Source organism: Leishmania major, chromosome 28, assembly GCF_000002725.2.
Source record: "Leishmania major strain Friedlin complete genome, chromosome 28".
NCBI classification, from domain to species: Eukaryota; Euglenozoa; class Kinetoplastea; order Trypanosomatida; family Trypanosomatidae; genus Leishmania; species Leishmania major.
Window position 1 is genome coordinate 425,339 of NC_007269.2, and position 15,997 is coordinate 441,335.

Below are 15,997 nucleotides of genomic sequence, written 5' to 3' on the forward strand. Positions count from 1 at the left end.
GCGTGTGTAATACAACTTTTTTGTTTGTTTGGCTTGAACATCCACGCGCGCACGAACTCCGGCGAAAATTAGCCGGAAACACACACACACACACAGTAGAGAGCACAACAAGAATACGGCCGAGCAGAAGAGCCACTGATCGTTTTTGTCTGTTTGTCTTTTGCTTGTGTGCTTTGCCACTCTCTCCTCTCCTCTCTCCTCTCCTCCCTCCTCCCCTCCCTCCGTTGTCATGCGCAAGTACACACGCGTCTCTTCATTTTTTATATATCTCGCTTCCTTTCCACTCCACTCCACTCCACTCCCCCTTTAACTTTTTCTTTGGGCGCTCCTGTGTACCGGCTGGGATGTCTGTATCGTGGTCATAATCGTTCTGCTCTGCATTGAGTCTGCATCGCTGCTCTCTTTTCCATCCGTGCCATTTGGATGGGGCTATTGGTTGAATGTAGCCCACCAGCATCTTCTTTTTTGTTGTTTCACTGTTGTTGCCGGCCTTATCTGTGTGCGCGTGTGCGTGTTTTGTGAGCCAGAGTACATGATCTCCATCGCTGCCCTCATCTCCTTGTTGTTTGTTTGTTTGTTTTTCTGCTTCCGTTTCTTGTGCTTTTCTTCGTCTGAACCAGAGGCGATTGGCGACAGCGGCACAGCGTAATGACACAACCCTCTGTACATAGGAGGAACGCTTTGTTTTCTTCTGTAGGGCTGCGTCTCGCCCTCTCTCTCGCTCGCTCGCCCTCCCCCCTCCCCTTTCGCCCTCCCCCCTCTCGCTTGCCCTCCCCCCTCCCCCCTCCTGGAGCGTGTGTGTGTGTGTGTGTGTGGAGGGGGCGAGGGAGGGAGGGGGGATATCGTGTGGTCCCTCTCCCGACTCCATCAAGTGCTTTTCCGTCTGCGTCATTGCTGTCGGTGTCAGCGAGAGAGACAGAGACAGAGAGAGAGAGCGTAGGCGCACATGGGGAGTCCGCGGGCCAGGATGGAGATTCGATACGCATAGTTTCTCGTGCTCTGTGAAACCAGTTCACCCCGCAGCGCGCTCCCCTACGGTGGCGAGGCTCTTTTCTGCCAGCCCAAGAAAACCCTACAAGCGTGCCGGAAGGATCGTGCGAATAAAAAATAGCGAAACGCAGAGAGCACAACCAGGAGCGACGCGTGCAGGTATGCGCCCTCACACACGCATTCATTTCTCGAGAACGAAAGCAAATGACAAGAAGAAGAAAAAAAACAGCGTGATCTTTTTTCTTTGTGCAACATTTGTTTTCTATCCCTCCGCGCGAATGTGCATGTGTATGCACGTGCCTGTGTCTGTGTCGCTGCAGGCGTTTGTGTAGTGGTCACACCCTCCACCTCACCCCTCTCGCGTATAGTGTGGACGCCGTTGCCGTTACCTTGCTCCGCGCCTTTCGCTTCCGCACCCCTACATCACTCTTCACTCGTTGTGCATGCGTGCATCGCCCTCAACACACGCGGTGCTCGTTGCGTTGAGGTTGCTATTTACACGCTCTCTCTCTTTCTCTCTCTCTTTTCCGGTTTGCGTTTGTTGGACCACCGCATGCCTCTCTAACGGCTTCACTCACCGCGTCTGCACTTTGCGTTTTCTTCTTTCTTCGTCGTCGTTTTGCGTGTGTCTGTGTTCCGGGGGATGCCTGTGCGGGCGTGCGTGTCGGAGTGATGGGCGGAGAGCGCGCACGCACATGAAAGACGCAAGTGCACGCATCGATTAGGAAAGGGCACACTGTGTCAACAGTGAGTAGGGATGAGGCGCAGGCATCTGCACGCGCCCTCTTTCCTTCTTGCGATGCACTTCGAACTATGCAGTCAATCACCGATCTCGCTTGTTTGCTTCGATTGCACTTGCCATCCAGATGACTATGCTCCCTCGCCACCCCACCTTCTCTCGGATTCAGGGTATATCTCTATGGACCGCCCGTGTTTTCCTCTCTGTCACCCACGCTTCTTAACACGGTGCGTATGACGGGTGCAGTTTTGTGACGGACTCTTGCGTTTGATGCTGCTGGTACTTCCTCCTCCTTCGTGGGCGTGTACACTCGCTTGTGCGGTTTTGCTTTTCCTTGTTTTTTTTTTCTCTTCCGTGGTCTTTTGGGGGTGCTGTCTTGATGTCCCTTGCCTGCTCTCCACACCCCCTTACATTGTAGAAGGAGTGGCTCTTCTTTCTTGATGTACTTCGTCGTTCGCTGGCTTCATTCTACTGTCGACGTCTGCCTGCACACGCGAATGCGTGCAAGTCAGCGCCTTGCAGTCTGTGCGGAGTACGGCCGAGGGAGCTGAGGCGACCTACTCCAAAGAAGGAGAGTCGTTCGTGTTGACGAAGTCAGAGGGTGTGGACGGATGAAAAATGAGGACGAGATGGTCATCAGCGCCGCCGCGCCCCCTCTCACTACCTCCCCTCTTCTACCATGAATGTCGCTGTGTTGCTTTTTCGCCCCTTTTTCTGCTTTCTTGTGCGTGCACGTGCCGTTGTGTCCCATTGATGTCCTTGTGTGCACGAGTGGGGTCCATCAGTGTGCTCTCTCTCTCTCTCTCGTGTTGCTGTATGCATTTTTTTTTTTCGCGTGTGTGTGTGCGCGCGCGCGTGCTTCAACCCTATTATATAGTTCTCTCCATTGTTCGCTGATGCGGTTGTCATTCCTCTCTGTGTGGTTCTTTTTCGCCTCACCTACTCATTGCTTTTTCTTTTCTCTGGTCCTCTTCTCCTTATTGTTCTCCTTTCCCACTCGGTTGACTTGTTTATCTCTGTGTCTGTGCGCCCCGTCAGCGCGCGTCTTTCATGCTCTCCTGCACGCATATGCACATGTATACATATATATATATATGTATACATATGTGCGTCGGTGTATCTGCACGCCCACACACACACACATACACATCCGCCGATGCACGTAAGGTTTCCCCTCGTGATGATCGATGACAAAGAGATAGCGGACTTTGGAAAAGAAACAGACAGAAAAAACAAACAAACGAGACGCGGACACACAGCGGAGGGACAACATCTTGCGCAGGGGGGGTGCTGCTCAGCAGTCACCAACTGTGCGGGTTCCTCTATGTGTGTGGTGTGTGGGGGGAGGGGGAGAGAGAGGGGAATGCAGCAGACGACACCACGACCATGCCGAATCGGGGCGATAAATTTCCCGTTGCTTTGAGGTCGTAAAGATCGCGCTGTAAAAAAAAAATGCACACACACACACACACACACAGCCCCAGCTCTGCATGCCCCTCATCTTTCCGTGTGCCGGCGCGGAACGCTATGCACTGCTCTCTCCGCCACGGACGTTTGCGTACAAGTCCCACAATCTCAGCGGCCGAGACGGATTGTGAGACACCGGAAGGACTGCATGACGACAGCCATGTGCGCTGCGCACGGAAGGATGCATCACGGGTGCTGTTGGTGAGTACATTGCCCTCACTTCATCCTGTCGTTCCCTTGCCCACGTAGCGTAACATCGGCGTCTCACGTTTTGTCAGCTGACATTTGCATGACCGAGCATTCCACTTCACGAACCCTACGCCGCCCGTCATCTCCCTTATCTCCCTTTCTTCCACACGCACACGCACACTCACAGTTGAAGCGAGCAGCGCCCCTTGACCGACTTTCTCTCTCCAACGTCATACACCGACAGCACAAGCAGCACTTGCGACCCTCTCTCCCCCCTCTTTTTATTTCGTAGTAGAGACACCCGTATCTCGAAACGGAACCGAAAACGTTTTCTTTTTGGCGAAGCATGCTGCGCACGACTGCACTCTCACTGGGCAAAGCCCTCGTCATTGCTGAGATGGTGGGTGGGAAGGTCTCACCAGCGACACTGTCTGCCATTACAGGGGCCGCGAAGGTGGGCCCGGTGGCGATCCTGGTGGCCGGTGCGTCCGCCAAGGATGAGGCCCAGGTGCTAGCCAAGATCAAGTCTGTAGCGAGCGTGCTGGTGACGGTCGGGGAGCAATACAGCCACGGCCTCCCGGAGGAGTACGCTCCGCTCATCGACGCGGCGGTGAGGGCGAATGGCTACACGCACGTGTTTGCCGGGACTTCAGCATTCGGCAAAAATGTCATCCCTAGGGCGGCGGCGAGGCAGAGCTGCATGCCCATTCCCGAAGTCACGGAGATCGTGGACGAGAACACGTTTGTGCGGCAGACGTACGCCGGCAATGCAATCACGACCATCAAGTCGTCTGACAAGATCAAGTACTGCACCTTGCGCGGTACGGCGTTTGAGCGAGCCGAGTTGGACGGTGGTAGCGCCGCGGTGGCGGACCTCGCCGCAACCCCGGCGGTAGGTAAAGCAAAGTTTGTAGAGGACCAGCTGTCCACCAGCGACAAGCCCGACTTGATGACGGCGGCGACCGTCATTTCTGGCGGCCGAGGTATGAAGAACGGCGATAACTTCAAGATTCTGGAGGAGCTGGCCGCCCCGCTGAATGCAGCTGTCGGCGCTACCCGCGCTGTTGTCGATGCTGGCTACGTGCCAAACGAGATGCAGGTCGGCCAGACGGGCAAGACCGTCGCGCCGAACTTCTACCTCGCGTGCGGCATCTCCGGCGCTATCCAGCACGTGGCCGGCATGAAGGACTCGAAAGTGATCGCCGTGGTCAACACGGACGAGGAGGCGCCCTTCTTTCAAATCGCCGACTACGGCATTGCCGCTGATCTCTTCAAAGTGGTGCCAGCGCTGACGGAGAAGGTGAAGGCGGCTAACGGCAAGTGAGACCTCCCCGCACAACAGAGGGGCGCTTACGATGCACGACAACGGAGAGGTGGTGGTGGGGGGGGGGGACGTTGCGCAAGGCGCGTGCGGCAAGGAAGGCGAGCTCGATGTAAAGCGCTTATTCGTGGACGCATCGTCGGCATAAGTGATGGTGTCTCGACTATGCAACGCGGTCCTCACTCCCCACCGCACACGGGACACTGCAACACTTTTCTTTTCCTTTCCATGTCGTTATTTGCCTTCCGAGTCGAAGGGGCGGATGTGTGAACCGGAAGGAAGAACGCCAGCGCTGGGCTGTTGTGATGCAACAGGGCGAAGAGGTTCTCCAAGGGCTGCACACAGGTATGTGTCTGGGTGAGTGGGCCATGAGTGTGTCTTCTTATGTATGTTCGGCTTGTACGGCAAACACACACTCGTGGCACACCCATCGGCCCAAACCCCCGCCGACGTTTTTGCACCTTTTTTCTTGCTTGCGGCTCCCTGCTCGTGACGCTACGGTGGCCCGTCGCGTGCGCCTCTTCCGTTCAGAGTGTCGGTGGCCATTGTGTGTGTGGGAACACACAAGTACGAGGTGAAGAAAGTTTACGAAATCCATGGCGCCAGCGGCGCCGACGCCAAGTGCGTGGATGGCGGACCTGGTTGGCCGCCTCAGACGCCACGCCGCCATCCCCCGAAACCGCGCCACACACCACGACAAGAAATTCTTGACGGCGACGGTCCCACATCAGAAGAACGCGGATGCTGAGCTTGCAAGACGACAGGCGGCCATGCTCCCCTAGCCCCGTACGGGCACGTGTGCGGCACCTTGGACTCCTGCAACGGCGGGTGACTGGCAGTGACCACCGTGGGGCGAAGATGGCGTGCTGCCTGCTGTTCCGCCAGCACCGCAGTACTACCCCTCCACTGCCGGAGCCTCCGCCCCGAAACAGGGCCCGGGGCCGCGGCCCCGCTTCGGATCAAGGCACGCACTCCAGCCCGGTCGCTGTGGCTGCTGATTGCGCAGCACGCATGCGAGGAAGGGGGACGAGGCAAGAGCAAGAGGCGCCCGTGAGGCGCACGGCCCAGTTGGGCAGCAGGAAGGCTCGGATTGACTCGTGGTGCAGCGCGACTAGAAATGTGTTCGCATGTGCGGAGTTGCTGGCGTGTTGGTAGCAGAGTGGTTACGTCGCCGAGAAAACTGTGGTTCTCTGAAGATATCCCATGATTTTGCAAAGCAAAAGATGCGAGGGCGTACGCAACCTGTGAGTGAAAGACATGCTGTCTACGCATCACCGGCTTGCCCGACTGCCTCCCTTTCGTTGCCTGCCTCCCAGCGCGCACACGCTCCTTGCACGCGTATTATCACACGCATCGGCCCTTTGTGTGTGTGCGTGTTGTTGCTCAATTCGTGTTCTATTTTTTCCTTTCTTTTTCGAATGAGACGTCCGTCTGCGTCCCTTTTATGTTTTTTTTTCGGTATGCTTCTGCCTTTGTGTCCTTCTTGATGCGTCTTCGATGCCGTGTCAGGGAAACAGCCGAACACACCGGGAGGTGTGCGGGACGCTACAGACAGCCAAAGAAAAAAAAGTCATCAAGGTAGGCAAGACTGGAGAAGGGCAAAAGAGGAGAGAGGAATGGGGAGGGGAAACCTTAGAAAAAGGGCGATCCCACCACCGCGGACGTGTCGGCAAGAGGGGTCGTGTGTGTGTGTGTGTTTGTGTGTGTGGAGGAGGTCGTTCACGGGCACTGGCGCAACGGTTTCTCTCTCTCTCTCTTTTCTTTGGTGTTATTGTTGCTTTGTATTGATTCTCTTTCCATGCTGCTCTCCGCATAGAGGGCGCACGCACACACACACACACACATGCACATGCGTAAGTCCATATGTGTGTGAGTGTGCGTGTGCGTGTGATTTTGCTTTTTTTTCCAAGTATGATGCCCCTCTCTCTTTTTCGTCGGCACGTTTCGTTGTGGCGGTTCCTCTTCTGTGTTCACCGGTGCTGTTGTGCATGTCCATGTCTCTTCGTCTGTTTGCTTACCTTTCTCTGCGAGTGACCCTCTCGTTTTTTTCTTTTGCTGTTGTTGTTCGCGCGTCTGTGTGCATGGCTGTGGGCGTCCTTGTATTGAGCGTCGGCGCGATTTCGTCTCTCATCAACCATGGCATCCCAGCACGCACACAACGCCCGCCAACAAAACAACGACTGAAAAAAGAGGCCCGACCGGAAAGGCAAGTAAGAGGAATCTCTGCAGAAGCCGACGTATCACAGCTCTAGCAAGTACTTCATGAGTGCTTCGAATCTCGCAGAGTCTCACAAACGCCGCCATGCACGGACTCAAGACCTCCTCCTACTCTTTATTCTCACACCTCACGCCCTTGCTGCACGGCCATCTCCCCCCCCCCTCCCTCTCATACACACACACACACACACACACACCTTCCCTGCCTTTTTCAAGACACGCCCACCCAACCCACGCCACGCACATGTTTCGGCAGTGCCACAGAAAAGTTAAAGGTGAACACGAGTAAGTCTGATCTCTGCCGCCTTGAACTTCGACGCCACCCCCACCCGCTTACCTCGCCTCCTGCACTTCCTGCTTTCTTAGCATTCGCTTCTTTGCTCTCTCTCTCTCTCTCGATAAAACAACAACGACAACAAAAAAACAACCCGCACCATGCTCCGCGCCTTTGCCTCCCCGATTCTCGCCAAGGTACCCTACGCCACCCTGTTTGAGTACAACCATGTCCTCCAGAAGGTGTTTGAGGCACAGCCGTCAAAGGTGGCACTAAGATGTGAGCTGCCGGGGATGCCAGAGGTGCAGTTCACGTATGGCCAGCTGCAGCGCGATGTAGTGGCCTTGGCGGACGCGGTGGTTCGGCGCAAAGAGGCGGTGGCGCAGGCGCGCGGCGAGACCTCGCTGGGCTGGCTGCAGCCAAGCAAGCCGGCGCACGTGCGCAGCGTGTTCGCGCAAGGCGAGCGGACACCGAGCTGCGACTACATGAAGGACACAGGCTTCTACACGACGTCCCTGTTGTGCGGCCCGGGGTACACGTATGCTGTGTCGCTGCTGGCGAGCTGGTCGCTGAACCAGCTGGTAACACCGATGCCCATATCTCAGCGGTACAAGGACGAACTGATGTACGTGCTCGAGCACAGCGGCAGCCGCAGTATTGTGGGCAACACGAAGCTGCTGAAGGAGAAGTTACCTGCCGAGTACGAGGAGCTGTACGTCCGCGCTGAGGCGGATGTCGACAAAATCCCGCGGAGTGCGTCTAGGGAACCAAAGCAGCGCAACGACTCCGACGTCACCTCCAACACGTTCTTCGTCGACACCGTCTACGACGCCACTCTTCTTGTTCGCGACATCACAGCAGCGCGTGATATCCAGGGAACCGCCACTCTGGAGACGGAGTGGCTACCGCCCGCGGAGAGCGTCTGTGCACCGATGCGGAGCGCTGAGGATCTCGTGAAGCGTCTCGACGAGGAGAAAGCCACCGCCAAGGCTCGTGAGCTGGATCGGCAAGCAGAGATTCTGCAGCAGGAACATGTCCGCCGGAACCGAGCGCCAATGCAAGCCACGGGAGGTGCGGATCCTGCGGGGAGTGACGCGGACGGTGAGAGCCTCTTCTGCTTTGACTCGGCGCACCTTGATGAGCTGAATCGCGTTTACCAGCGCTGGTACACCATGCCGTCGGCGCGCCCCACCAAGTACGATGACTGCCTCATGTTGTACACCTCCGGCACGACGGCAAAGCCGAAGGGTGTCGTGCATACCCACGCCAGCGTGGCCAATATGGTGAAAGTACTGCAGAATGCGTGGCAGTGGAGAGATACGGACAGCATTCTTCACGTCTTGCCGTGGCACCATGTACACGGCCTTGTAAACATCCTCCTGTGCGCCATCGCCTCGAATGCGCGTTGCGTAGTTACCACCTTCGACGACGCTGCGCGGGTGGCCCATCGACTAGAGCAGGGCGACATCACGCTCTTCATGGCGGTGCCCACGGTCTACGTGAAGCTCAGTGATGCTGTGCAGCGCAAGTTCAGCCCCATTGAGAAGACCGGATTCCGAAGGGCTTGCATGGAATCTGTGCGCCTCATGGTCTGCGGCAGCGCACCCCTGCCGGTGCCCACGCTCAACCAGTTCTGCGAGCTCTCGGGTCACACGCTGCTAGAGCGCTACGGCATGACAGAGATCGGCATGGCCCTCAGTCAGCCGCTTCACCCCATCTCCGACCGGCACCCTGGAACAGTAGGCTCGCCGTTGCAGACGGTGAAGACGTACGTGCACCAGCCGGAGACGGCGGAGGCGATGGAGCAGGCCTCGGCAAAGGAGGCGGAGTACGACGAGGTGGGCGGTCTGGGCATCGCATCGGAGTCGCTGTTCGACCGTTACTGGAACAATGCGACGGCAACGAAGAAGGAGGTGCGGACGAACGCGGCAGGGATGCGGTTCTTCGACACGGGTGACACCGTTGGCGTGCGGCTGCCCGCGGGAAAGCCTGCTGTGTATACAATTCTGGGGCGGTCGAGCGTGGACATCATCAAGTCGCGCGGGTACAAGCTCTCCGCGCTGGAGATCGAGGCGACGCTGCTTGCGCGCAACGACCTGTTTTACGAGATAGCTGTTGTTGGCGCCGCGGACGCTGTGCAGGGTGAGAGCGTTGTGGCGATTGTCGCGATGCAGCCGGAGGCGGCGAGGGCGCGCGGGATCGCGTTTGGCGAGGGCTTCGCGTGGCACGAGTCTGCAGCGGTGACGGAAGAGCTGAAAAAGGCTGCTCTGCAGCTGCTGGCACCGTACAAGTGCCCGTCGCGGTACATTGTCGTGCCGGAGATCCCGCGCAACCCAACGGGGAAGGTGAACAAGAAGGACCTGAAGAAGGTGCTGGGCCTGGCGTGAGATGCTTTATGCGCCGCACGTGGAGAGTGTGAGCTGCGGGGAGCAAGAGATGGACCGTGTGATGCGCACGAGGGAGAGTCCCTCTCGTTCTGCGTGTGTGAGGGTTCGCTGCGCTGTGAGGTCCACGGTGCTGCTATGGTGCGCGTGTGCTCGTGCCCTTTTCCTGGTGGTCACGAGAGGAGGAGGCGGGGTGTTTACTGGGCTGATGTCGTGATTACAGCTGCCGTCTCACTTGTGCACTGATTCTCAGTTTTATGGTTTACCTTTTCCCAGCTCCACACACCCCACCTCTCGCGCTTATTGGCGAAGACCATGGCGTGCTGAGCGACCGTTTTCTGCTACCATCGGTGTATGACGAGGAGGTACGGAGGCGCCACCCGGGAGAGGGCACGAGTGCCTGCGTCTGAGCAGAAGGCGAGGTGAGTGTGTCTGCACATAGAGACACGCGCACACGCGTGCATGTGCATATGCAAGACACTGCCCTTTCATTTTCCCTCTCTTTTTTCGAGTATCAACACTCGAACGTTTTCTGTCTGTGTGCTCCTGCGGGTGCGCGGTCGATACTCATCGGAAGGAAAGGGGCGAGAAGGGAGCCGGGGGGGGGGCAATGAAAAGACAGAGCGGCGTTTGGCGCCACGGCGTTGTGGTAATGTCTGTCCGCGTGCTTGAAGCCCCTCCGGGAAGCGGGTTCGTCTGACGGACTTGCACTCTTGTGACGGGTTAGTGCGCGGAATCGCTGCCTGAAGCGACTACCATTGCTCCTCATACTTTTGTATCTCGGTACCTTGCCGACCTTGAGCCGCCATCCCGCCGTTCCGCTTCTTCTCATGACTCCCGGTGAACCACTTCGATATCCCACCCCAGGCCATCTCGTGCACTCCGCTTCACAATCTCGTGGCTCTCGTTAGCCGCACAGCCGCTTCACTCACCAACACATGTGCACACAGTTGTGAGCTGCACGTGTCCAGGAGTGGCTGCGCGGCAAGCATCCACAAAACAGGCGCACAGAAACTCATTCATGAAGGAACCTCGGCGAGGAGGGACTTGATTTTTCTGTTTCTGAGTGCGTATATGTGCGTGTGCGTTTGGGACCCCGAAAACTGAGCAGGTCTTGTCGGCTGTTAGAGGCAAAGAGGCGGCCCACACTTCCTCCCTCCTCCCCTGTCTCTCTCTGTCACGCACAGTGAGTCTATGCGTCTCGCGTTCTTTTTTATTTCGTTTCGTTTTCTCCGCCCCGTTTCGTTTGCGTCACGTGAGTGCTCTCCCGTGGATCGTGTATGCGGCCTTCTCTTCCTGCAATATGAGACTCCTCGCGCCCCAACCCCTTGTCATCTTCCCACCTTGCCCTGCTCCTTCTCTCATCTCATCGTGCGCGTGAGGCCTCCAGTCTGCTGGAGCGGAGCACTCCCGCGTGCAGAAGGGAGTTCGAGGTGTTTTGCGGTCGTGAGAGGCCTTGGCGCGGCTTGGTAGGCGTTCTGTCCGCCGTGCGCAGCAAGCCGCCAATACAAGCTGTTGGAATCGTTCTCTCTAAGGATTTTCGCACCTTTCTCGGGATTTTGTTCCGTTGCCACCGTAGGCTGCATCCCATGATTACCGCTATGCGGCGTCACCCGACTTGCGCGGCCGAGCGCTTCTAGATACCCCTGTATCTATGCCATATAATGAACCTACACACGCACCCTCCAAGGTGCAGCGCAGAAATATTTAGCCGTTCTTTTTGGTAAGATTTATGCCGCCACCGGTGCGGCCGCATGAGTGCGAGAGGAAACCGTGTGAACCACCAGCAGGGTCATCGCACCCACGACGGCGGCCCCGATGCGGCGACTGCTGCTGCTGCTGCTGCTCTCTCCCGCTGGCCGTTTCTCGCATTCGGCAACTCATTTGTGGCATCCGCGTCCGCGGCAACGGTCTCGCTCATGGCGACCTCGCAGGCGGCGAAGCTGCCAACACCATCGATGGCAACAATGGTGGAGGCGATAGTACAAATCGGACACTTCCAGCGGAGAGCCCACGAAACCTCTACGCGCCGAGCAATCTGCGCCGGTCTGTACAGCCGCTGGATCGCCTCGTCGACCCTGTCGTCCGGTTCTTGCAGGTGAGCAACCTCCACGCATCCCACAGCGTCTTCGGCGACCTGCCTCACCCGAGAATTGCGCCGCACGTGCACGACCAGACAGCGAATCGCATACGAAAGCTGATCAGCTAATTCTCGTTCCTCTCCCAGAACTCGGCAACGCAGGGGTGACCCAAACGCGACTGCGGCTGCCACTTCTGACAAAAAAAAACAGGCCTGATGGCCGGATGCACCACCGCAGCCGGTGCGGCAGGCATCGCTTCCTCCCTTCGCCACACAAACAAAATGGAGCGCACCTTCTTCAAGCGCCAGACGGCGCCGATAGCGGAAAGGTGGCATGTGTGGACTGCAGAAAAGTGTCCGCGCTGTCGCCGACAGCACTGAAGCTGCCGAGCTCACCGCGTGCAAAACCGCTTTGCGTATCGGGATGGTTTTTGTGCGAGGGAAGCTCTCTTCGTCGCCGGCTTGGAGGTGGCTCGATGGCGACACGGACGACAGCGGCGGTTGTGTCGCTCCCGACACGCCTGGTTGAACGACTGCCGTTGTGACCTGAGGAAAGTTGCAGCTCGTGGATGACCAGGTGCAGCGAGTGCACCGGTGCCGGCAACTGTGTGTGCATGCCTTCACTTCCCAGCTGACGATCGTGCACCATGTCATACCAGACCCTGAGTCCGAGAAGTCTTTTTTGATGCACCACCAGGGCATGTGCTGGTGGCAAAGGGCGGTGTGTTGCAGGAGATGGCCGCTCCACGGTGCACAGACGTGTGAGCTGGAGAAGCGAGACGGTGACTGCCGAAGCTCTACGGGTATGTGCGCGCACGGCTGTCGGTCTCTCTCTCTCTCTCTGATGCCTTGGTAAGCCTCCTTCACGGCACTGGTGCGGTTGCCCCGCCCTCGCTCGCTTCGCTGGCACTACACCTTTGCGCATGTCGTGTTCCTCTTCTCGTCTGCATCAAGGCCCAAGCAAGTCGAGAGTCTCCCCCCCCCTCCTCGACAAGATACAATGACAATGTCGAGCAGTGAGCGCATGGTGCGCAGCGCAGAAAATTAGACTGCTCATCGGCGTGCCTTTGTGTCTGTGCGTAGGCCATCCCATGTGCAGCACAAGGCGTCACAATCCCTGGTTGGCAGGTGGGTGTTTCAAGCGGCACCTCTCGTGTCTTTCAGGTATTGCCCCTCAATCCTTGAGAAGTGCGGGATGTGTTTGCCCCCCCCCCTCGCCGCGCCCTCTCTTTGTCTTCGCTATCTGTCTCCACGCCTACAATCACGCTCCTGGCCTTCTCTTTGTCCTTGCCTTGTGCGTTGTCGGGTATTCGTTGTTGCCTCATCGCAGTCTCGCTCGTTGCCGTAGACGTGTTCCCGGTTCTTCCTGCCGTTGTCTGTTACGTCTCACATTATCGACCACGTACACATTCACCTCGACCGGCTGTTTGTTGCGCCTCAAGGACTAGCTTGAAGGTAATCGCGTACACGCCGCAGCTCACGACCCATCGGTGCTGTCGCCCTCGTCGACAACCACTTTCGCTCTCCCCTCCCACGCCCAAGCGAAGATATCAGATGCCTGTATTCGGCGCAAGGATGGTCGGCGCTGGCTGCATGCTGGCGGTGGCTGGCGCGGCCGTTGCCTATGGCGTCGATCCAGCGAACATGGATGCCTGCATAGCCGTCATGTACCCGCAGTGTGCCGGTTTCTTTGGCGCCATGGGTGCGGCCGCCGCCCTCGTCTTTGCCAACCTGGGCTCTGCCTACGGCGCGGCCAAGTCTGGCGTCGGCGTCGCCTACCTCGGCCTCACCGCCCCTGAGAAGATTATGCGCGGCATCGTACCGGTTGTCATGGCCGGCATCCTGGGCATATACGGCCTTATCATTGCCGTCATCATCAACAATAACATCCACACAGAGGACACCAGCTATTCCTCCTACGCGGGCTTTCTCCACCTCGGCGCCGGTCTTGCGGCTGGGCTCGCGGCCCTCGGCGCCGGTCTCTCCATCGGCGTCGTCGGGGACACCGCAGCGCGTGCGTATGGTAAGCAGGACCAGATCTTCGTGGCGATGGTGCTCATGCTGATCTTTTCCGAGGCGCTGGGGCTCTACGGGCTTATCATAGCGCTGCTGATGAACAACCAGGCGAACCGCTACACCGATCTGTGCAGCGCTTCGTAAAGCGCGGAAAGAACGCACGCGAAAAGAAAATGCGGCCGCGCATGATAGCCCACGTGGCAGGGCGAGGCCGAAGAGCCGTCATCACCAGGGGTGCGCAGTGTTGGGTACCGGGTAGTCTGCGCGGTCGCGTGGTCGCGAAGGGTTGCACGGTAGTGAGAAGACGCCGGTGTTTTCTGCTGCCACTCCCGTGTGCTTGCGGTGCACAGAGCACCTGCCCCCCCCTCTCTTTCTCTCTCTCTCGCCCCGTGTCTTCGCGTTTGCCCCCGTCCGCGTGCGTTTGCACAGTCGTGTATCTGCGTTGTCGGCCGAGCTAGCGGACAGGGGGCCGGCCGTCGCTGCTCTGAGATGCGGCCACGTTGCTTCTACTACATGTGTTGTGTTGCAGCTCCCCATCTCGCCGCCACCTACACTCCACTTCGCCTTGCCGACGCGCGTTTTGCGCCACGTGCGCGGTGTGGCTGATGTTTCGTGTTTTCGCTGGTTTCTTCGTTCTCTTCACGTAAGCCTGTTCCCGTGGCTCATCTGGCCGGTGTACGGGCCAGCCCATTGTCCTCATCTGTGTGTGTGTGTGTGTGTCTTCATCGACACACGTGTTTGCGGTGGTGCTAACGGGAAGGTGTGCTGAGGGCTACGTTGTGACCCATGTGCGCCAGACGCAGGTAGTTGAGGGATGTCCTGGTGCTTCGGTGTTTATTTTTCTTTTGGTTCGTCTTCAGTTGTCACTGCCTTGTTTGGCGATGTGGACGGTGATAACGATAGAAGCATTCCCGTGACCAGGGGTGTGCCGTTGTTTTGTGCCACCCTATCAAGCTGTGAAGTACCCACCCCACCACCACCACATCCTCCACTCTCGAAGGACAACGAAAGACAAGGAAGCGGAAGCCAAACAGAAAAAATAAGCAGATGCTCAGCGGGTAGTTTGTGATCGACTGCTTAAATGGCACGGCTCAGTGAAACGCACTGCTGACAGAGCCCGATAACACAGAGAACGCTGCATCCTCTAGCCGACGTCTTCTACTAAAACGGTGCCCTGCACGTGGAACTACCCGGGGCAGGCTCTGCGTCCTTTGGGCGCTGCACGGTTGCTCTACCTCAAGTGCCCTTGCCTTTCTTACAGCAAAGGTACACGTCGAAGGGCACGCAGGGCTGGGGACATGCGTGGCTCTGTCACCCATGCGCCCCGAGTGGGATTCGGGGAGACACATGCACACATGCGACGCGACTGCAACTTCCTTTCCTCTCTCCTCTCCTCTCCCTGTGCTTGGGTGTGCGTGGCTGGCTACAATCTATGCGCCGGCCTCCATCTGCGTCGCCGAGGTGCGCGAGAGCAGCGCATGTGCACATCCTCGCATCCTTAACGTCAGCATAGGCACGCGTGCACATGCGCACGCGTGTTCATTTTCTTCGGGCTGACAAAGCGGGCGCATAAACAAGCACAATCCCAACACCTTCCACTGCCGCGAGGCCCTTGTGCTATATCGGCGTAGTCCTCTCTTCCATCTTTGTCGCGTCCGCGTATCGCACTCCGGGCCTTTCTGGTCTCTCTCCTGCTCCGTCATTGCAGTCATCCCTCCCCCAGGATATCGGTGTTGCACTTGTTCCTCGCCGGTGGTGTTGCTCGACAGCTGCCCCATCGCGTTCCGTCTGCGCCATCGGACACACCGCACGCGCACCCTTTACACAGCGGTGCACCCTCCGCCTCATTATTCCTTCTGTTCTCTCATTGTTTTTCCCTCGTATTCTTCGCTTGTACTTGCAGTTCGCACGAGCTCTCCTGTCTTGCGTCACTTATGGGCGCCGTCGGACACCTCACAGGGGATCGTCACTGGGGCGCGGATGACCTCGCCCCACCTCCTTATCTGGTGCCGTTTCCTGGTGCCTCCGGTGCGGATGAGCACTCGGCTCGGTTTTATGCCTGCGGGTACCTCCGTGCACTGAGTGCAGACGGGTGGGCCAAGGATAAGCCGATGCGGTGACGCACTCCGGAAAGTGTGAGCCTTTGTGGCATCGCTGGCGGTGGAAGAGGCGATGCCGACAGCAGGGAAACCGAAGGCGACGCTGTGGCTGGCGTGCTGGTGCAACTCGTTTCACCGCTTTCATCGCATCAGCTGGTCGTCGTCTCTGTTGAGGGTCATAGCGAGGTCACTGCCGCGGATGTGCACCAACGGGCATCATG

The 15,997-nt window shown here is 57.9% G+C and overlaps 3 protein-coding genes across 3 annotated transcripts; all 3 read left to right on the plus strand.

Moving 5' to 3' along the window:
- Positions 1–3,731: 3,731 nt before the first annotated feature.
- LMJF_28_1140 (putative electron-transfer-flavoprotein,alpha polypeptide) lies at positions 3,732–4,709 on the plus strand (the record flags this gene model as incomplete). The annotated part of the gene is made up of 1 exon (XM_001684344.1): positions 3,732–4,709. One exon carries the CDS (start codon positions 3,732–3,734, stop codon positions 4,707–4,709), a length of 978 nt encoding a protein of 325 aa, XP_001684396.1.
- A 2,649-nt stretch (positions 4,710–7,358) lies between these two features.
- LMJF_28_1150 (putative long-chain-fatty-acid-CoA ligase) lies at positions 7,359–9,584 on the plus strand (the record flags this gene model as incomplete). Its single annotated transcript, XM_001684345.1, has 1 exon — positions 7,359–9,584. One exon carries the CDS (start codon positions 7,359–7,361, stop codon positions 9,582–9,584), a length of 2,226 nt encoding a protein of 741 aa, XP_001684397.1.
- A 3,631-nt stretch (positions 9,585–13,215) lies between these two features.
- Positions 13,216–13,821, plus strand: LMJF_28_1160 (putative vacuolar type h+ ATPase subunit; the record flags this gene model as incomplete). Its single annotated transcript, XM_001684346.1, has 1 exon — positions 13,216–13,821. The coding sequence occupies one exon, from the start codon at positions 13,216–13,218 to the stop codon at positions 13,819–13,821; it is 606 nt and encodes a 201-aa protein (XP_001684398.1).
- Positions 13,822–15,997: the final 2,176 nt, after the last annotated feature.